The 23,742-nt window shown below is 35.2% G+C and overlaps 1 protein-coding gene across 7 annotated transcripts in view; it reads right to left on the reverse strand.

Moving 5' to 3' along the window:
- LRBA (LPS responsive beige-like anchor protein) overlaps positions 1–23,742 on the reverse strand; it is a 676,054-nt gene that overhangs the window by 140,151 nt on the left and 512,161 nt on the right. For all 7 annotated transcript variants that reach the window (XM_027866938.1, XM_027866942.1, XM_027866935.1 and 4 more), the window contains one exon: positions 6,423–6,575. In XM_027866938.1, coding sequence (XP_027722739.1) covers positions 6,423–6,575 — 153 coding nt within the window. The remainder of the gene's footprint in view (positions 1–6,422; positions 6,576–23,742) is intronic.

Genomic DNA, 23,742 nt, shown 5'->3' on the forward strand with positions numbered 1-23,742 from the left:
TCTCTCTCTCTCTCTCTCTCTCTCTCTCTCTCTCTCTCTCTCTCTCTCCCCCCCTCCCCTTCCCTATACCCCACCCACAAATTATATAACTATACATTCACATTATTACTTCACACTTATATTTACTATACTCACTCATTCCTTAACTAGTTATTTATATGTTTTATTCCTACCCTAACATAAACTCCTTAGGGTAGGGAAGCTTTTTACCTTTCTTTGTATCTCTAGTGCCACAATATATAACTACAGAATTGGGGTGAGATTAATTAGCCTTCTAATATGAGGGCTCTTTCCAATTCTAAACAGACTATTATATTTTGGGGATGAACACAGTTCAAAACTAAAGGGATGCCCCCAACCTGAAGAATGAATGTGATATGAGTACCACTGTGCTGGAATAAATGAAGAAATACATTTCAAAAGGACACAAAAAGACATTCAAAAAACAATTTTTACTATGATATCAATATTATAAAAATAAAAAATATTGAGAACTTTAATAAAGCGCAGAATCAGAATAATTTAAAAAATAATAACAATACTATAAAAATAAACAACTTCGAAAGCTATAAGAACTAAGATCAACATAACGACCACGATTCCAGAGGACTGATGATGAAACATGCTATCCATACTGAGACTTAGGGTACAAAATGAGACTTTTTTATGTCACTGACTATACATATTTGTCACAAGAAATTTGTTTTTCTTTTTTTAATGGTCTGAGGAAAGAGAAAGGAGATTTCTGTCCATTTTTTTAACATGGAGGATTGGGAGTATGTTACAGATGTAAAATGTTGCATGTACATTCAGATGAGGTGACTGTACTTAACTGTTTTTCTTTGTTGCAAGAGACCTCTTATGAAGTGGGAGTAATCTGTAAATGTTTGAAATGTAAAAACAAAACACGTCAATAAAACAAACCAAAAAAAATGTCCTTAGAGAAAATGGATTACTCTCTAAACTAAATTCTATGACTAACCCCTACAACCTCGAGATGTGTGTGACGTACTGTTTCTAACCTTTCTATATCAAGCAGATACCACAACATGCTTCTAGGTCCTTAGGGGTTTTCAAAGGTTCTTTTTCTATCTCTTCCCTCCACTCCTTAAGAGAACTGCTACCTACTTCCCTATTTCAAGAAGATGAAATAATTGAGTATGGCTGGATGAAGAAAGGAAGCACACTATGGAGTAGAGGATGGCACTGGGATTGTTCCTCGTCAATGCATTCTACTTGTGGAAGTCATCAGTGGACAAAGGTAATCTGATGGTATTTCCTGAATTCTCAGACTAGAGTCTAAGCTTTGCAAAAGGGAAAGACATAGCAAATAGGAAGTACGTGTGCATGCAAAGTATATTACATCCTTACCCCACAATTCTTTAGTTTCTTTTTTTCCCCACCCTTACCGTGTTTTCCCTTTATCAATAAGTTGATTTTCAAACTCATTAAGATGGGAGCTATAGAGATAGAAGAAAGGAAAGGATCTTCAAATGGAAAGAAGTAGAATTTTGAAAAGTAGCACTAATGAGTAGAGTGGATATATAGACAAAATATTATAGATATTCTGTTTTGTTTAGATTAACAGTATTTAATTTTTTTTTTTTGAAAAACAGTGACACACAGAAAACTTCCCTCTTGCTTAAGGTCACATGGCTTTTGACAATGGCAAAAGAAGGACTCAAATCCAGGTCCTCTGATTCTAAAGTCAATGCTCTTTCTTTCTCCATTATACTAGGTACCTCATAAATGGTATGTCATGGAAAAATGGACTTTCCCAAGCTCCAACTCTTTCTCCCAGCATGCACACATACAAAGACAGACACACACACATATGTACATATGTATGTATGTATACATTTGGGGAAACCAATTCTATAAAGAGTAAGTAGACTCATAAATACGGTCTCAAGTTGCCCAATTAACACGTCCCAAGTTGAGCGCATTAAATCATCTGTTCTGGACTCTGCCTATTTCCTTCTCTTTTTACTCAGTGGGCCTTGAGTTCTGACCCTGATCTTCAGGGTCACTGTCCTTTGTTCACTTCAGTTTCTATCCTCTAATCCTAAACCAAATTTTTAACTGCAGTTCCTTTTTCATCCTTGTAGGAAGCACAGACTTCTTCCTAGGTTTTAGGTCAAAACTACTCACCCTGTGACCACTTGAATCATAACTGGGCTATTAACTCTTAGCCCTGGGGGTAGGGAAGCAGTGGTCTTCCAGGTCCTTGGGCGCGGCCTTCTGACTGAGTCCAAGTTTTACAGAACAAATCCTTTTATTAAGGGGATTTGTCCAGTGAAGTTTGGATTCAGTCAGAGGGCCACACTTGAGGACTTAGAGGACCACGCTTGAGGACTTAGAAGGCCACAGCTTCCCCACCCTGTGACTTAGGCTAGGCCAAAGAAATACTGCCAATAACACTGCCTAAGAAATAGAGTGCTCCAATAGTCTCTTCTGAGCAAACAAAATTTTGATTAGCATTCCTTTGATCCAATCTTGATCAACTCAGCCTGTAGCCTGTCAGCTCTCTCTTTTCTTCACTCTCTAACCTACAGGGCCTCTAAAACTTTCTATCTTTCTTCTCAACTTTGACCCCTGGCATCAAAAGACCACTTAAGTTGACTGAAGTTTCTTGCACTCTCTTCAGAGGTCAGCATGCTCTTCTTCTTCTCCCTAAAATCACCCCTTAGTAAGTTATATTTCCAGAGCTTCACATCCAGACTATTATATATTCCTAAACAAGTATTAATAAAAATTCAGCATTTCTGTATTTCATTAAAGTTCGTTTTGGGGCCGACAGTCTTTTCACTACAGAGAAAAGTGAGGAGGAAAGGATGAAAGAAGACAGGTTTCCTGAAGTGAAAAAGGACCATTTTAACTGAATCAATTTGAGTGAAGTTTCACTCAGTTTCACCTAAATAAAATGTATTTTTAGAAAAGACTCTAAAACAGGAGTTCTTAAAAATTTCTGTATCATGTATTACTTTGACAGTCTGGGGCGGTCTGTGGATTCTTTAGAAAAAAAGTTTTTAAATTAATAAAAATATATATAATCACAAATGAAAAAATTAAATTGTAATGCATTTGTCAAAATATTAAAAACAAACTCACAGATCTCAGGTTATGAACTCTTGTTAGAGAGTTATTGCCCAGTCTGGCCTTCTGAATTAAATTTACCTCTTGAAATTATACAGGGACTCCCTGTTTAAAGAAATAATATAGTCTATAGTTTCCTATATTAAAGAGTGGTGAAATAAGGAATCTCACATTATTTTGAAGATGTAAGTCCTATCATTCATTTGTTTTCTCTATAGCATTTGGAATCAAGATCTTTAGTTTTATTTAACATATGAGAACAAGACTAAGCATCTAGACCCAAGTCAAAATGGAGGATCATATTCAATATCACTTTTACTTCTAATACCAAGAACAATGGGGATTTTACTTCTTTTCCTGAAATAAAAATTGCATCTTTTAGTTTTTACTTTCAAGATATGCACAATATTTGTATCTGGGTGTTTGGCCAAAATTCCAATACTGTATTTCTTTCAAAATAAAAATGTTTAGCCAAATCCCCCCCCCCCCAATGATTATATCAACTCTTTAACCATAGAGTTACTACTCTCCTTTAGCAAATACAAGCAGAATAAAAACTCCCCACACAGTATCAATCAAAATATAGTCACATATGTCCTTAAAATTATTCTGTTTTCTTGAATTAACATTTGTGCTCCTCAGTATTTTAAAATGATGAGCTGTGTAAAATAAGTATGTCCATTAATTAATGCTCTGATCCCCTGCTACTAACCTGGTACTGTACAATCTGTTATTTTTCACTGTCCTATATATCATCTGTTCCTAGTGCTGGTCTGTTCCAGGAAGACAGACAGCTGCAACACTATATCCCTGTTCAACCTGAGGACCATCTGACTTTAATTGTAGCACACAGCTTGATGTGGCTCTGGTTATGAGAAGCCAAAGTATTGCACTGTAATAATCTGGAAAAGCAGAAACCTGCCAACAGAGGGCTGAAAACAGGGACTCGGGCTGTCTGGTTGCCTGACGGGCTGCAGGAAATATGATTAATGAGCAAGGTATAATGATATCAGGAACCCGATTAGCACCACAAAAAGGTCACAGATCAAAGTAGTATGCATTTCATGAGCTACAATCATTGCATAAAATCTGCAGACTGAAAGAAGCAAACCAAAAAAGCAAAAAAGGGAAAAAATACCTCATGTGATAACATGTTAACAGATACATAAAATACGATACTAATCATTTAGTCAGTCCTAGGAGGTTAAAAGGAAAATATAAAATGAATCAACCTGAATTATACTATATAAAGCTTTATTCATCATGTTTTTTGGACTTCTAAATTTCTCTGCAAAATCAACAAAGTAATATTATTCCCCAACCCCCCACCCAAAATTAGAGACAAAAAATTACTAGTGGTGTAAAACTCATTCAGTTCCAACAGAATACTGCTTTTGCATTTTCCTTGCTACTGATTTGTAATGCTTGTACACTATAGAAAAAGAAATATTCATATAATACACCATAACACATATGAAATTGACAGAATCAAAATAAAAACCAAGTACCTTCAGACTTTTAAAAAATCGTAACAAAATTTAGAAGCATTTTATTGTTGTAGAATATTAAAAAATAGATAATTCCATAAAAGCACAGACTCCCAACAGATCTGAATTGGTTGGTAAGTTGCCACTTTCTAATATCTCCTACTAGTCCTCCATTTTCAGGAGACTATGGCATAAGAATGGGGGTGGGGGCAGTGAGGAGGAGGACCAGCTTACAAGATGAACTACTAAATCCTTCAAGTTGTCAAATTAAAACACTGATAAGAGATGAAATCTTTAAAACATGACCATCAGCCAAGGTTCATTGCAAAGCCAAAAAGAATACTTCACTGCAACACACTCCCCGCCCCACCCCCACCCCCAGCATGTTTAGCAACACTACATATGCTCAGTTGATGTAAAGAGAGTTGGTTTCCTTTAGGCTTCAAATTACCTTTGAACCTCATGTTTCATTAATTATATGGTTCTGATCACAATTATTAATTTTTCTTAAAGGGCTCCTCAAGAAGTAAGTAGAGAAGAATGCAAACACCAAGTCAAGTCAACTCTCCTATCTCCACTTTCCCTTCAAAGAAACCACTAACACATTTCAAGTATGGAACTTCTTACCCATTGCAGAGCCATATTTTGAAGACTAAGTTTAAATACAATGATACAGTGAGCATCTTTTGAAGTATTTGGTAAAAGCTGGCATGCTATATATGCCTCATTGTACAGTTTTAGGAATAGCAAGATTGAGATTAGTGTTCAGGGGAATGAAATAAAAGCAGAGCTAATGAGAAGTGAGGAAGATGTATTTTTAAAAATTAAAGTATTATTTAGACAACTGAATTTAAATATTTTGTTATTCAATAGCAAACTCAAAACTATAATGGCTAGTTTGGACTTCTAAGATTATAATTACAAAAAATACTATTAAGACAAACTGAATCATAAATACAAGGAATAAAAGCCTAGTTTCGTGCTGTGAAATTTCTATCAAAAGTTAAAAAGGAGAGTAGGTAAATATTCTTTCTTAAGGATGACAAATGTTAAATAACTAAGAGCAGGATATTTATATGTCACATGTCACCTAAGCAATTGTAACGAGTTTCAGTAAATGACTTTTTTAAGGTTCACATATTTTAAATATTACAGAAGTATTTGTTTCAAGGAATAAAATGTGGGAGATAATCTGAAACAATGTTTCCCGTATCAAAAAAAGTACAGACTCCTCAACTTAAAGGAAAAATAGTAAAACTAGCTTTGTAAATAAAAGCAAAACTGCATTTTTGGGAGGATAAATATATATTATATATATATATGTGTGTGTGTGTGTGTGTGTGTATATGTGTATGTGTATATATATATGTATATATTTTATATATATATGAGTGTATATATATATTTGTGTGTGTGTGTGTGTGTATATATATATATATATATATATATGTTTTTAGAGCAATTGGGGTTAAGTGACTTGCCCAGGGTCACACAGCTAGTAAGTGTCAAATGTTTGGTCTGCGGCCAAATTTGAACTCAGGTCCTCCTGACTTCAGAGCTGGTGCTCTATCCACTTCGCCACCTAGCTGCCCCCAGGACAAATATATTTTAAAAAGCAACAACATCACATCATTCTAGGGGCGTGAATAACTATTAGTTATCATACATACATGAAAACAACGAGCTAATATAAGCAAAGTAGAGAGTCAAGGAATGTTATATCACTCAGTAATCTATAGCAAATTCAGCTTTGTACAACAGAACCTGGGTTAATTTTCATACACCACATGAAAGATGCCATAAGAATAGGCCTTTGACTGACAAAGCCATGATTCTTACCAATCTGTTTATGCGAACGAATTCTTCTGAACTTTTGGCCCACGGAGGAAGCTCAACATCAGACACCACTGTCCCATCATCCATCACTCCAAGATTATAATTATTGAAGTTAACAAACATCTCAGGAAGATAATAAAATTCAGGGATCAACTCCTACATAAAAATAAAAGACAATGTCACATTACAAACTACAGAACAATGAATAGCTAATCACACAAAGAAGTGATAATGTCTTTCTGTAGGGAAGAAGAAATGGTGGAATAAATAAATCGAACACAAGTGGAAAATATTTTTCTTTCTTTCTTTCTATCTATCCAGATAAGAGAGTCCTATTAGATCTTGTCCAAACTTGAATCACCACTCATAGGATGGTGATGAACTTCCCTTTAGGAAACATGCTTCTTTATAACATGCTTTCAAAAGCAAATGCATGGGGTACTTTAAAAGCATGACTTTAAAATTAGATATATAAGTGTTAGAATTTATAAGACTATGCTATACTATACTAATAATGATGTCTTAAGATTTTCAAAGGAAAAATGGATTTTCCCCCAAAATAACACACAATAAGAATTTTTAAAACCTACTCTTTTATGCTAGAAAAAATTAAATTATATTATTTTTATGTGTTTACATATTTTTCTTAAATCTGTAAATATTCAAATTCAGTTTTAAGAAATTAATTCCAGTAAAACTTATAAACTAAAATGGGGGGGAGACTTTAGATAGAATTTGGTTACTTTATAAATAATATATTAAATTAGCTAGGAAATTAATTTCATAGGAAATTGCTAGAATATTTTCCTCCTACAAAGTATAATGTGCATGTCACTTAAGCAGCAGAAAAATGCAGGCTCTTTGGCTTTTATGTTCAGTAAGTCCAACACGTAACCTTGTCAGAGGCCCAGTAGATCAGACTGAAAATCCAGTCTTGACATGGGTCAGTGGATCAGTGGTCTCCCAGATACCCCCTCAGGGCTAGCTATGGCAAGAGCAGCTTTCAAAACAGGGGAGTAAAATAGGGAGGTCATCCGATTGTGGACAAGGTCAGTGTATGCTAGCCAGAGCAAAGACAGGAAAGATCAAGCAGGAATTAAGCTATTATCACCTCCATCATCCATGTGAAATTCGGCTTGACTTTGAATTGTACATCTTTTGTTTACAATCACCTTAATTAACTAAGCAGGGTAAAAATGAGCTTATCTACCAAATGCCTGACAAGTACCTGGTGAGAAGAGGCTGGAAACTATTTAAACTAGACAAATGAAGGAGAATGGATAGAGAGTACTTTTACAAGTTTAAAGGTATATTAAGTTAAGGAGCTGTCAAACCAAAGTCTCAGGGTTTTGATTTATCTTAGAAAGTAAAACTGGTTTGATATAGAATGGGAAAGAAAGATGTATTTATTCTTTAAAAGAATTATAGCCATTTACTAAATTACAATGATATTACAAATATTGGTACAATATATGGCCATAGATACTTTAAATATCAAGCTGTATTACATATACATTTCTGATGAATTAAAAAAAATACTGTTTTTTTTGCTTTTTTATCATCTGAAAATGACTGGCTCTCATGAATACATATGACTTTCAATGTATGAGACATAAATATTAATCCAAAGAGTAAAAACCTTAAAAAAAAAAACACCCTACATCATCACTATTTGTCCAAATATAAAGATGATTCATAACCTCACAGAACTACCTCAGGGTCCCCAAACAAAAATGTCCTATTTTTCTCCTTTAAAACAACAATAATAATTTTATATGGCTTTAAGGCTTGCAAAGTGCTTTACACATTTGATTTGATTTGATTTGATCCTCAGGACAACTCAGTGATGTAGGTAGAATATTTTTTCTCCCCCTCTTCCTTCTCACACACTTTACAACTTAGAAAAATGAATCTCAGAGAAGTTATTCACCTTACTTAAGGTCACACATCTCATAGGTGACAGAGGTAGAGTTTGAAAATATGTTTTTTATTAAGATCAATGATCTTTCCACTATACTACAGATTGAGGCAATAGCATTTCTATGAAGCATGTTTAATTCAGTTTGGTCATTTCAGTTGTGTCCAACTCTGTGTGACCCCATTGGAGTTTTCTTGGCAAAGATACTGATTTGCCACTTCCTTCTCTATTTGCTTTTACAGATGAGAAAACCACAGCATATACAAACTTTCAACTTTAACATCAAAGATATTCTACATTTTCTAAAAATGGTCACAGGTAATACTTAACCTTCTACGGAGGAGTTTCATTTCTATACAGGGTGTGGCAAATAGTAAATACATAATAAATGCTTGATGAACTAAACTGGGAAAAAAACTGGCTACTACAAAATAGGTATATAATAATTGTCTGTTAAACTGATCACACTGAATATGATTCTAGATGATCTAGGGAAGTGTCTCCAAAATGGAGGCTAGAGGTCCTCAGGAGACTATCTCCTCTCTTCCGGTGGGAGAGGATCTTGATCATATGTCAAGTTATATGAACAGCCAATAAGGTAGTGGGAAGACAGGCCCCATCCTACCCTCACTGAGATAGTTACTGTCATGGAGTTTGCTTCACAACCATACTTAATCTGATATCCCCCCAAACTCCCTCACTTCCTCTCCTCTCTTCTACTGTGCAAGATCCTTATATGCCCCCTTGTGAATTGCTTCACAGAGACCCCTGGGAAAATTCCAACTCCATCACCTGATGCCCAAATTACTACATGGCCGTGGCTCTGGCAGGCAGCAGGAAAGTGAGAAGAAAGAAAGGGAACAGGAATAGATGTCTGTAACAAATCACAGGTATTACATTTCATCTGAACCCAACCATCTTCTAAGCTTTCCTATTATTATTGAGAACACCATCATCCTTCCAGTCATGCTAGTTTTCACAGCCTCAGCACTATCTTCTATTTCTCTCTTTCCCTTACCCCATAATCCACATATCCAATCATGGGCTTTATCTTATCTGTCATATCACCACATGTCTCACATCTGTCCCCTTTGCACTACATATACAGCTATCATCCTAGTTCAAATCCATAACACCTATCACATGGACAATTGCAATAGCTTCCTAATTGATTTACCTGCCTTAAGCCTCTCTCCCCTTCAACTCATACTCCAGATAGATACCAAAATAATTTTCCAAAAGCACAATTGTGACCAAATTACCCTACTACTCAATAAACTCCACTGGTTCTTTATTGACTCAAGAGTCAAATATTATTTTATACTTATTGCATTATTTTTAAAGTCTATTTTTGTATAAGGTTTATTTACTGTACATAATTATGTGCACAGCAGTATATATGTAAAACACACGTACTGGGGAAGCTTTTTACTGATGACTTTTATTATCAAAAAAGTTCAGGGACCATTTCTATGAAAGCTACAGAGATGAACAATAAAACCCTTATCTCCAAGAAATTTTCAACCTAGTAAGAAAAAAAGTCACAAATTAATTGTAGTCCTAGAAACAAAGAATTTTGGAACTGAAAGTTCAAAAGAAACCTATTATAATCTCTTCACAAGATTATAGGAATTGAGCTGGAAAAGAATTTGGAGGTTATTTAATCTAAACCACCCTCCCTCCCACCCTCTCCCCTACCTGGGCCTTACAGATAAAGAAATTGAAGCAGAGGGAAGTACAGAAGTCATGCAGTATCAGAGGCAGAAGGGACCATGGTGAAAATCTAGTCTAATTTACACAGAGATGAATACTCTTCATAACATACCTGACAACTGGTTAGTCTCTCCTTGTAGATATACAGGGAGGGGGACTCAGCATTTCAACAGGCAGCCCATTCCACTTTTGGAAAGCTCTAATTATTATGAAGCTTTACCTGACACCAAGGCTAAACTTCCCTTTTTGCAACTTCCACCTATCCTGGTTCTGCCTCTTGGGGCCAAACAGGTCCAATCCTCCATCTACGTGACAACCTTTTAAAGTCATATTTGCTTGTCTACCTTGTTAGCATGTAAGGTCCTTGAGAAAGGGGTTGTTTTATTCTTTTTACTTTTTTCACACACACATATTATCAGAGTTTATCTAACTGCTAAGAAGATATAGTCATGTGAAGAAACTCAGGATAAAAAGAAGGGAAATGTGATGGAAAGGAGTTGGGTAAAGGTCAAAAGAGAGAGTGACAGAAGTCATTTTGCCCCAGAATCTACCACAATGTCTGACACATAGTAAACACTTAATAAATATTTGCTGACTGATTGATTATTGTCCTTTCCACCCTAAGTAAAGGTGTGTCTATTGTTTGATCCCCCCCCCTTTTATTCTAATATGGCTAGAAAAAAAAAAAAAAACAAACCTAAAACTTTTTTGTTGTTTTTGGTTTCTGTCACCAGTTTTCGCTTATTCTGAGCCTTGATATTCCTGACATTTTTAATATGCCACACAAGTACATTCATATTCGGTTACTTGGCCTCTTTCAGCTTGTATACCTTTTATTTTTATCTAAGTTGACTGATGTACATGTACATCAGTGTCTTCAGAAAAATTCAATTTTTTCCTTCTTGTTGGAATTGTTTCCCTTTGAGAGGACATAAGAGAGGGAAGAGGATGGGAGTGGGGAGGTGAGGGCATGGGAGGGAAAGGAGGTGAGGGCATGGAAGAGAAGTGAAGCAGAGGGTAGGGGAGGGAGAAGAGCAGAGGAAATAAAATTGTATCCATCCAGAAGAGTTGGACTCAGGGTTAACTAGGAAAAGGAGAGGCTGTAAGCACTGACAAAAATCCTGAGTTAGTCATAGTCTCAAAAGACTATTTCTTAACACCAATATTCTCCAGATGATATTCCATAGCTGCTAATCACATACCACCATGATCTTACAAGAACCAAAATTGCACATAACTCAAAACATAATGGAGGCTTTTTGAAAAATAAATAAAAGAATGAATGAAATAAGCCATTTGCTTATCTGATTAAAAAAAGAGAGGAAATCCAAATTGTCAATTTAAAAAAAGCAAATCAGTAGAAAATATCAGCCCAATTATAAACCAATAAAACTGATAACCTAAATGTGATGGATATTAACAAAAATGACCCAGTTTCTGGAAAAGAAACTGAACAAGGCATAAAGCAACTCTCAAAGAAAATATCCTCAGGAACAGATGAACCTACATTCGAGTTTTATCAAACATTCAAAGAGCAACTGATTCTAATATTGTATAGTTAACAAAGAAGGGATCCTATAATTTTTTTTCTATAACAAATATGGTTCTGATAGCTGAACCAGGGAGAAATAAATCAGAAAAAGAAAACTATATACTACAATCTCTAATGAATACCAATGCAAAGATATTGAATAAAAAATATCCAAAGAGGCAACAAAAACATACTGTGGTAAGTATACACTATGACCAAGTTGCTAGAATGTATAGTGGGTTCAATATCCGGAAAAATATAAACATAATAGACCACATTAAGAAAAAAATAATAAAAGCATGAGTATACCAATAGATGTAGAAAAAGTTCTTGACAAAATACAATATCCCTATATGTTAAGAACACTGTAAAACACAGAAATAAGTGAGCTATTTCACAATATGGTAAACAGTTTTATCCAAAAACAAGAGCTAGCAGTTCCTTTAATGGAGCAAGGCTAGAGGTCTTTCCAATAAGATTAGGGGTAAAGCAAAGATGTCTATTGTCACCATTATTTTTAGATATACTTCTAGATATGTGAGCTACATAAATAAGCTAAGAAAAAGAAACTAAGTGAATAAGTATAAGGCAAGGTCTTCTTTTGCAAAAGACCTGAAGATTTACTTAAAGAGTACTAAAGATTCAACTAAAATATTATGCTAACACTTCATTGATTAGTTAAGTTTTATTTACCTACCTCGGGGTGTTGCTGGTTGTTTGTGTAACCTAAGTGAGCATTAAAAGCTCTATAAACCAAATATGTACCCCAAGAAGGGCAAACATTACCAGCAGGCAGTATCCTTTAGCATGTTAATAGACTACTTTACTCTTCAGAAAGAGAGAGAAGGAAGAAGAGGAAAAGGGAAAGAGAAAGGAAGGAAGGAAGAGAAGGAAGGAGGAAGACAGGGAGAGAGGGAAAGAGGAAGGGAGGGAAGTAAGCAAGCAAGGAAACAAACAACCATTTGTATCTATTGTGTGCCAAGCACTGTGCTAATTGCTTTACAAATATTATCTCATTTGATCCTCCCAAAAATCCTGGGAGTAGGTGCTATAATTATTCTCATTTTATGTTTAAGGAAATGGAGGCAGTCAGAGGTTAAATGATGTGCCCAGAGTCACATTGGTAGTAACTATCTGGGGCCAAGTTTGAATTCAGATCTTCCAGACTCCAAGCTCAGTGTTCTATCGAATTTGCCATCTTGCTGCCTCATTTGGTTAATCATTTTATTTTAACTCCAGTCTTTCAGATTCATTGGTGGCCTCCCTGGAAGCCAACTCTATTATTTGAGAAATTCTCCCTTACTAACCGTGTCTGTCCCCTGCCTCGAAATGTACTCCTTGCTCCTCTTTTACTCTTATCTGCTTCAAGACTCGCTTTATTTTGAAGCCTTTCCTGAGCCCCGAATGATCTTTCCCTAAAACAACATCATATTTATTCTAATTCATATTTCTATATTGTATCTATACATGTTCATGTCTTCCCTTATAAAATGTAAACTCCTTAAGATCAGTGACTGTTTTATTTCTGTCTTTTGATCCCCAGGGCCTTGTTTACTGCCCAGAACATAGGACACAAACACAAAAATAAGACAGAAATAAAATAGTTCCTGATTGAAAGAAGCTTCCACTTTGTGGGTGTATCTGAGGGTAAAGTATGGAGAAGGAGGAGTCATAACATGTACATTTATATAATCACAAAGACAAAAACAAAGTAAGAGAAAGAGAGCACCAATGACAGGAGAAGATTCCTGCAGGTGGAGGACATGCTTTGAAGGAAGACAGGAATTCTGAGAGGCAGAATTAGAAATAGAGGTCCAGAATGGTGGACTATCAATATGGCAGCAGTGTGGAGAGTGTATTTGAGCGGGGAGATCAATTTAGAAGGTGATGAGAAACTAAAATAATGTGATGATTGTGAAAATGTGGTGAATTAAAAGAGGAAGATGTTTCCCACTTATTTGAATGAAGGAAAGATCAACTATTTATTCTTCAGTCACCTGCTGGGTTTGGCAATCTTTTTTTCCCTCAAATTATTTGTTTTCTATTTTTCTTACCTCCATTAGGTTAGACTACATTATTGATACATAACAGGAACAAGAGAGTTTCAGATACCAATAAGTTTCCAAAGTTAGGCTGATATTACCAGCAATGAGTTTTTAGGTTGCTAGTCCTTCCTTAAGATCAAAAGTACTAAACTTTAAATTAGAATATAAACTATTTGAGAGTAAGGATTATTTATTATTTGCATTTGCAGCCCCAGTGCACACAACACATAAGCCCATCAAAGTTTTTGATGGAATGAGGGAGGTCCACTAGATTCATGTTCTGGAGATGCCTATGTGATTTCTAACTTCTGTACTTTGTTGTCTTTTAAAATTCTGAGTTGACAGCTATGATTCGCAAATCTAAATTAGTGCTGAATATCTTTCCTAAAAGTTTTTTCCCCCTACTGAACCACTTTAGAATTTTTTGCTACTGTTCCATGATCTCTGAGGAGTCCAGAGAATTATTTTCGATTGAGAATCAACAGTTCATTTTCCTTCAGAGTATAATGCTTATTTTTGTGTTTTGAACTCTGCTGGTTTATCTGCTAGGTTTGTAGTCAGATTCCTTCCCTTGGACTTTTGGTCTTTCAGTCTCTTTCTATGATTCCCAATTTCTTATGTCTGGTTTCCCTTCTCAGTGTTTGTTTTTTTTCTCCTTAACCTGTTCCACAAATGTCCCTGACATTAGGCATCCTCACCTTTCTTATAGTGTGAAAGTATGGAATTCATTCAACAAGTATTCATTAAGCACCTATTATGTGCTAGGTCATGTGTAAGGTGTTGGGATACAGTGACAAATATGAAACATGCCCCACCCTCAAATTACTTATATTATTGGAGGGATAAAAAAGATAAGTGCAAGATAAATACCAAATATATAAAAAGTCATTTACTGAGAAGATCAAGACAGACCTCCTAGAGTATCTCACTTAAGCCTGAAAGGAAGCTCAGGACTCTCCAGGAAAGAGGTGAGAGATAGCCTGCACAAAGGCACAGAGGTAGGTGGGATCTGGTATCTTTACATGTGTGTATCACAACCCCAACCCCTCAGTCCTCACCTAATCCCTGAGAAAAAGTGCAAGTAATTCCCAGTTGCTCACAGGATCAAATTCAAGCTATCAACAGTTGACTACAAGTAGCATTTGAGGTCTTTTCCTAATCACCCTAATCTCATCTACCATTACTACCCTATATTTACACTGCAATTCAACCAAAGTCATCATTCATTTTACCTGTCTTCTCCCCAAATATTTAAACTCTCACTTTCTCTGGGAAGACTTCCTTAATATCCTTGACTTGCAGTCATCCTACTTCTGAATCTAAGTAGTCCTTTCTATCTGTACCACTTATTTTGTAGTTCTTTATCTTTATGTCCATATATCTTGCCTCTTCTACTGCTATGTGGATCCACTAAGGGTAGAGACAGAGTTTTATATCTTTTTTGTGTGTGTGAATTTAGCTCCCAACATAGTAGGCACTCAGTAAAATTTGGCTGATGATTCGCTAAAAATCTATTCAATCTTTGCCTGTTGAAATCCTTCACTTCTTCCATTATTCATTTGTGTACCATTTTTTCCTTGTAATCTTCTTTGATCTCCTAGCTAAAAGTGATCCCCGTTCCTCCTCAAACTGATCTCTCCTTTGCAGTCAACACAGTTAGACTCATATGGATATGTGTCCCATGATCCTTATTAGATTCTAAATTTCTTGAAGGCAGAGTCTATAATTTATTCGTTATTTATGTTCCTAGTGCCTAGTTTATTACTATGAGATCTGAAATTAATAGGTATTTTCAGTTTTTTATTCTGCTAATTTCACTCAGACTTATTCACTTATTACTATTTCCCAACAGGTTCCCTCTGTTGTATTTAGGACACCGTTCTCATTGCCTCATGAATTCATCATATTTATTTCTACTTCTGTACATTCCCTCATTTTGTTTTCATTACTTTTCTCTCTAAAGAACCAAAGAGTCTCAAAGTTAGAAGGAACCTTAAGGTTCCAAACCATAATTGATCTAGAAATTCCATCTATAACTTTTCCAACTATATCAGATCCACCCTTTGCCTGAAGACCTCAAAAATGAGGTCTATTTTCTTCTGAAAAGGCAACCCATTCTATTTTTGAATGGTTCTAATTATCAAAAAGGTTTTTCTTACATTAAAATTAAACCTGTAGTTTTCCAGATTCTACCCCCTGTTCTTAATTCTGACCTCACAATTTCCCCCTCCCATTTCAGTTCCTTTTATGTGTTGTCTTCCCTCATTAGAATATAAGCTCCTGAGGGTAAGGACTATCTTTCTGCTTCTATTTGTATCCTAGACCTCAGCAAGGTGTCTGGCACAATGTAAGTAATTAAATGCTTAAAGACCTGAAGAGTATTGCCTCCTGTATTCTGAAAACTATGTTTCTCCTAATAAATTCTAAGTTTGCATTACCTTTTTTTTTTTTTGGAGTGGGGAGGGCCCTGCTTTTTTGGTTGTACTATCGATTCACATTGAGTTTAAAAGCCACAAATCTTTTTCTCATCTACTCTTCTCTAGCTATGCAGTCCCCATTTAGTTTTCCTAAAGTTAACCCACTGGTCCAAATCCTAACGACACTTCAAGGCCCAGATCAAATGCCATAACATCCACACACCTCTCCCATCCCTCACAGCTCTTTCACTTTGAATTCCCACCATGTTGAGATTCTGTATCACACAATTTAGTAACTCATTATATATATATGACTACTCCTATTTGATGTTTAACACCAATGTATAATTAGATGCTTATGAGGGCGGAGCCAAGACGGCACAGTAAAAGCAGTGATTTGCTTGAGTTCTCCCCAAAACCCCTCCAAATACCTGTAAAAAAACGGCTCTAAAATTCTAGAGCAGCAGAACCCACGAAAAGGCAGAGTGAAACAAATTTCCAGCCCAAGACAACCTGGATGGTTGATTGGAAAGGTCTGTTGCGCCAGGCTAAGAAAGAAGCACAGTTCAGCGTGGGCACACAGGCAAAGACCAGGCCTCAACAAACCTGGAGCAGGCCTCAGGGGACTGAATCATGGGCAGCTGTTGTGGATTCTAGACTTCTCAATCCACAAATGCCAAAGACAATTTAGAATTGAGTGGCTGATCAGAGGAGGACTGCAGGGATATCTTTGCTGGTGCTGAAGCAGGAATCTCTCGCTTTGCCTGTGCTTGGATCTGGGTCATAGTTCTAGCGGTCCTGGGGCAAGAAGGAGCACTGGCATTGTGGGGCTTGTAGTGGAGGTGGAGAGGGACTCCTCCTCACAGTTCCAAGGCAGAAAAGAGTGCTTGTGGTCACTTCAAAGACCAGAGTACAGGCCAAAAAAGGAGTAAACACCTTGCCCTTGATCTACCACCCTGGAAGAATGGAAAATTTACAGGTCCCTAGAATTATCTCTGAAAACAGCTGCACAGAACCCCTGAAGCTTGGGACCATACTTTCCCCACACTGGAAGCAGACCTCTACTTTAACAAAGAACTTAAAACTCAAGTAATTGCCTGGGAACATGAGCAAACTGCATTAAAAAAGTCAGCCCACAGAATTTTTCTTTGGTGACAAAGAAGACCAAAACATACAACCAGAAGAATTAGATGCTTACAATACAGAGGGCATTATAATGGATGGTGGAGACATAAACTACAATTGTAATTTAGTTGTTTAGTTGTGTCTGACTCTTTATGATCCCATGGATCATAGCACGCCAATACTGCCCATGGGGTTTTCTTGGCAGAGATACTGGAGTGGTTTTTCAATTCCTTCTTCAATGGATTAAGGCAAACAGGTTAACTGACTTGCCTAAGGTCACATGGTTGTAAATGTCTGAAGCCAGATTTGAACTCAGGTCTTTCTGACTCCAGGCCCACTGCTCTTCTTCTCTGAGCTACCTACATGTCTCCAACTAACATTATTTGGGACAGTACTTGGGAAGCAATGTCTTTTTATTCCCCTTATCAAATAGAAAAAAAAATCAATTAACATGTTTTTAGATAATTTGGGTGTGTTTAACTAAGGATTGGTTAACAAAAAAAAAACCAACTTGTAACCATAATATCACTAAGTACTTGTAAGAGTGGAATGTTAGATGGTATTCTATCATATGGGGATATATTTTCTATCAAAGGGTGAGAACTCTCTTTGACAACGGCTTATTTTTGCACTACTATTACTTTCTAATGATTCTTTTTTTTTTCTTTTCAAAGGGCCATTTCTTGATCTTCTTCAAAAAATATTTTTTTATACTATGATCCTTCCCAGGACTCTTTTATATCGAGGATATGATAACTACCATCTCGGCAGAGCTAGCTACTTACTCATATTGGATTTCTCAAACTAAATATTTTCTTTTTTGTCATAACTCCTGAGGTATGCAAAAATCTTCTTGTGGATTTTCATCAACTTTTTACCTTTACCCAAAGTCTTAAGCAATGCAAACTACCTCAGCTATTTCTGAAGCTGACGATCTCAATTTTATCTCATTTTTCCTGTCTAAGTGCACTCTCAATCTCTATCCCACTGTAATTCATCACCAATCTGTGCTATTTATGGAGGGAAGGCAGTCCAATGCTATCACTTCATGCTACAGAATTAATAATTGTAGATGGTAAATTACATTCCCCCCTTTTTAACAAGAGTCCCTAACTCTTGAGTTCTATGATTTTACCAACTAGCTATCTTTTTACAAAACCATTCACGCACGATTGTTCAACAATGCTTCCTAAATTACCCTAATAGTAGTTATCTAAAATCCATATTAATAAAATATATCAAGGATATTTTGATGATTACTAGAATGAGACAGTTTTTTCATTGGAGAATACTAAGATATCTTCTCTTCCCTTCAGTGAACTTTTTCATTCTGCTAAGCTCAACATATGATAACCTTTCAGTGATCACTACCATACCTTTGTGTGAATTTTCCAAACTGCTTTCTTTAGACACAGACAAGAGAAACAAATGTGGAGACAGGAGAAGCAAAATAAAAGAAAAACACAGCAAGCCCATGAGACAACCATGCAATAAATCAATTTGTTCACCCCACTATCTAATTCAGGCAGAGTGCATTTTGGCATGAAGGCGAAAGAGCTACATCTAAGCTAGATTTAGAGCTAAATAAATTCTGGAGAATGGTGGTAGGAGGATGAGAGCTTATAGCACAGCTGATGGCTATATTCTGTCACTGGATATTGTGTATCCATTTTTTAGAATAAAAAAATTGAAACAGACTACATGCTTCCATATTTAGCATTTCATATATATTATATATGCAGATACTTATATGTATACTTACACAGAAGCAAGCAGTTACTTATATACAGTAAGTATGAATGTATCTTTTTTATTTTAAAACAAATTTCCCAAGAGGGAAAAAAATTCTCCTGTAACAGCTTGATTAAAAAAAAATAACAACATTGAATTCCCAAACAGGGAAAATGCTTTAAAGCAATTAATGCTGAACAAGGATATTAACATGGATATGCAAGAAGCCTGAGGCATGCATTCAATATATATATATATAAGTGGAGTAGAAAGGGTATATCAGTGCACATGTTAAAAACCCACACATATTTCATAATTTTTAAGAGGCTAGTATATAATTCCAAATACAATTGAGAGAAATACAGTTGTGCAGAAAGGACCCATCTCATTCACCTCACCATGTGTGAGTTAACTATCTTCTCATTATCCTGCCAACATACTGATGGATAATGGTAACATTTTAATATGTTACAAGTTAATTAGAGAACCAGAAAAAAAGTGTGTGAGTATATATACACATATCTATACACCCAGAGAGATTCTAATTATATTTCTAAGTTATACATATATGCCACTGAAATATTGAGAATGACGTTCTAAAATTATTCTAAATATCATTTGTATTATCACAATTCTAACATTACAGCTACTTTATAAGAAATAGCAATGACCCGGATATATTGTTTAGTATAGCAGCTCAAAAACCATCTACTCCGACAGAGAAAATTTGGTTAACCAAGTCAAAGTTCACGTCTTTCCAATACTTGTAAAGCATTTTACAAACTGAATTATGTTTGTATTCATCAGAAGAGAAGACTCAGCTGTGGATAAAAAACACATGTTCAGCATTTTTTAAAAAGCTGAACCGATAAGTAAATAACACTGACAGATGAATAGCCAGACATTTAAATTTTGCACCTTCTTCTGAATTGATGAAAATAGTTTTAATCTGTGTTTAAACAACTAGGTGGTCAGGACTTTAAGGCAGGTAACATGGTCTAGACTGGGGTGGATCATCTTCTGAAATAAAAATCTGAAAGGTTCAGTCTAAGGTTATCCCATAATACAGGATTAGCCCAATGCTTTGATCACAAATCCCAAGGCTTTCATGGAGTAATGACATGGATTGGTTGTGACCACACATATGCTTTAGCTTTCTTTATTAAAGTGTGATTCCCACTGACACAAACTGCTTCTGCTGCTAGCTTGTGGGATTCTTCTAAGAGCCCCTGAGTCCAGCCATCCTGATAAAACTATCACTTTAAATATGGGCAACAACTAAAAATATCTCATCTGTCAATCCAAAAGAAACTACATAAACCAAAACAGAAAGAAAACAAAGGTTCTACACCTCGCCAAGATATAAGATCATGATGGTTCAAAAAATAAGGTCTCAAAAAAGGTTTACCGAAGGAGGTATTTCTAAAAGCCCATTTCATGCAGGGTTTACACTGATATAGAGAAGCAAACATATGGACCTATGACTGCTCACCACTAGGAAAATGTTACAGTATTAATTACTAAATTAAATCAGAGAAGACACAATAAAACCAAGTTTTTAGACAAATAATATTTGATGTATAGTAAATAATTCAACATCACATATTTCAAGTGTCAACACTTTATTTAGCTAACATATGAACTGAGTTTTCTTTTTTTAAAAAAAGGGGGGACATAGAATATATTGAATTTTACCTAATATGTAATTATTTAGCATTCTAAATGAACTATACATATGAAGTATGCCAAAAACAAAAACTCAATTCCACCTCTTAATGGAAGGTTCTTTGATAATGCACTTTAGAATGTACATTGAAAAATAATAAGAGGAAAAATCATGAATCACAAAACAATATGCAGACAGTAGGCTGTAAGCAAAACATTAGTTTTGCTTAGTTTTGTTATATAGTCCATAACTATAAACTAAGCTTATCCACATTTTATAGGTCACAGGTCATCAAATTGTGTCTATATTAACTTTCAAGACTTAAAAATTTCCAACAGCTATTTGCAAAACAGAGTCTATAAAAGATTTTAAAATGTGAAATACCTCCAAAATGTAAGCAAAGTTTTAGTAAATTGATCAGTATAATAAGTATACTACAAACAACGTTTAGATTATATCATGTCTTTTGTCTCTCTTCCACTGACCAAAAACAAACCACTGCCATCTGTATCTTTTTCCTCTCTTCAGTATCTAATAACAAAACCATAGTAACACCTAACCTTCCTTTACAAAAAAGATCTCATCTGCATTCTTCTAATTTTCCAACATAACATCAAAAAACATCAAGTAACAAACCATACCTGACACGTGTAAAGATGTTGTTACCTACTCAAAGTTTCACTCATATAATTCATTATGATTTGTGAGCATTTCCCAAGTACCTTCAAAGGTTATTTTTGGCAAGGTCTATGGATAAAATAAGCAGCTAGACAGAATAAGAAAAAAAAAACTACTCGATTTCAAATCATTTTTATCAAAAACCCTTTGCTTCAGGGGAAAGCACAAGAGTACCACATTTCAATTCTAAAAGAAATACAAGTAGATGGAATCATCACTTAACTTACTGATAAATGAAGAAAGAAAACCCTAAAGGGGGTGAGGGCTAATTAACAACTCTACAAGCAGCGTAAGTATAAAAATAAAGTACAGAAACAAAGGAAAGCAGCTATGATAGAATTTTTTGCACTGCCAAGAAAATGAAAGAGCTTACATTTAGGATGGAACTAAGTTGGGGGAAAGGAGGGCAAGTCGATTTCCCTTTGTTCTTTTTTTGTTTGTTTTAATTTTGCATAATTTAAAAAGGGAAGCATAACTCTACGGGGAAAGCAAAGCAATTATCTGTTTTTGTTTTGTTTTTTTAAAGAAAGGGTCTAGAAATACATTCTTAGCAATTGTGTTCTGTTACCTGTAGCTAAGTTCTTTCCTACAAATGGGTCTGGTACTGATGTTATGAATTTGATAGATTGTATTAAACATGGTCAAGCTCATGCTGCTATGAAACAAAAAAAGAAAATATGCTCATCTTAAGACTTAAAATGCCTGGGATTTCTAAGATGTTAAAGGCCAAATCAAAGGCCTCAAGTTTCACAAATCTCAAAATACAAATATATTCATTTTTATGATAATATATTTTCTCTAAATATTTTAAAATACATATGTCCACACAGCTCCCAAGGGTTACCTTCTACAACCAAATTAATTTATTTTATGTTGTTTAATAATGATTGATTTTAGTAAAAATGCATTACATCTAATTTGCATTTAATTATATAAAAATGCCTTTTGCTGGTCACTTAGTCCAACTTCAATCTGAAGCATGATTTCCAGGTGAGAAATCTGTATAAATAATATTTCAAATGGAAATCATTCTATCCTTTCATTTCATTCCATTTCAAACACATACTGAGTAATAAGTTCAAGGTACTATGGGAATCAAAAAATTACTAATTTCCTCTAATGGAGCATATAATCTAATAAGGAAAATAAAGCATGTAAACAAATAATATTAGTGCAAGTCAAAGTATGATATATTGTGGGAGACATACAAGCCAAGATAAAAAGTTAAATGAAAGTACAGAGATTGGAAAAGATTACTACAGACTGGGAAAGTCAGGAATGACTACATGAAGGAAGGTTACATCTGACCTGTTCAGGATTCTGACAGGCAGAGACTGGGGCTGTGAGGGGGTGGGGAGGGCAATGGAATGAGAGAGAAGTATAAGATGGAGAGGAAAGTATATTCCAGGTAAAAAGAACATTGTGAGGCAGGTAGGTAGGAAATAATACAGCATGGAAGATACAAAGAAGAATAAAGGCAAGATAGTCTTGATAAATTAGATTAGTATTGCTTAATTGTTTTTTCTTTACTACAAGGTACAGTTCACTGGGTGTGGGTTCAGGGGCAATTACTATGATACAAAAATAAACAAGGATCATTAAAACATTTTAAATATTTTAACCCTTAACCCTGATTGCCTCACAAAAACCCCCCAAAAAACAAAACAAAACAAAAAAGTAAGTCCAATGCTGTTCAATGTTTTTAGTTACACTTGCTATTTAAACCCCAGAGATGACTCTCCCACAATGTACAATTCGGAAAAAGTTAATTAAAGCAAGATAAAATACTGATTATGACTTAAAGCAAACAGAACATACAATTTTTTTGTTAAGTAAAGACTTTACTATCTTTATAAGTTTCTGACAATGAAAAATTGTTCAAATGATGAATAATAAGAATAGAAATGCAAATTAAAACAAGAGTTTACCTCATACTATAACATCTAGCTTATTTTTTTCTATAGGCAATGACAAGTCCCCAAGGGTTTTCAAAAAGGAAAATTACATGATCGCAGCTGTGCTTCAGGAAGATGTTCACACAGACTACTATGTAGGATGAACCAGGGAGATGTGAGAAAAATAAGTAGAAATAAAACTGAGAGGATGCAGCAAATGACTGAACTTGAGGGGGAAAAGAGGAAATAGTTCCAAGATTCCTGCTTCCATAATTCCAAGATTCCTACTTTTGATGACCGAGATGATTTCATGGTGACATTAAAAGAAGGTGGTTTGGGAGGGAATAATATGTTAAGAAGTTATGAACACCTTGAGTGTAAAGAGTGAGAAGGACATCCACGTGTAAATAACCAGAAAGCAAGTGGTTGAAAATATGAGCGTGGAGCTCAGAAAAGAGGTTAGAGCTAAGAGATACAGATCTGAAAATCATCCACATGGCTACAGTTATGAAATGGATAAGTTCTCTGTGTGACTACAGAAAGAGAAGAGGACTGGAGAAATGATAATGAAAACTGTCAACTTATTTGTGAAGAGAAAAGAAAG

Source organism: Vombatus ursinus, unplaced genomic scaffold (assembly GCF_900497805.2).
Source record: "Vombatus ursinus unplaced genomic scaffold, bare-nosed wombat genome assembly UNPS02014784.1, whole genome shotgun sequence".
Lineage (NCBI taxonomy): Eukaryota > Metazoa > Chordata > Mammalia > Diprotodontia > Vombatidae > Vombatus > Vombatus ursinus.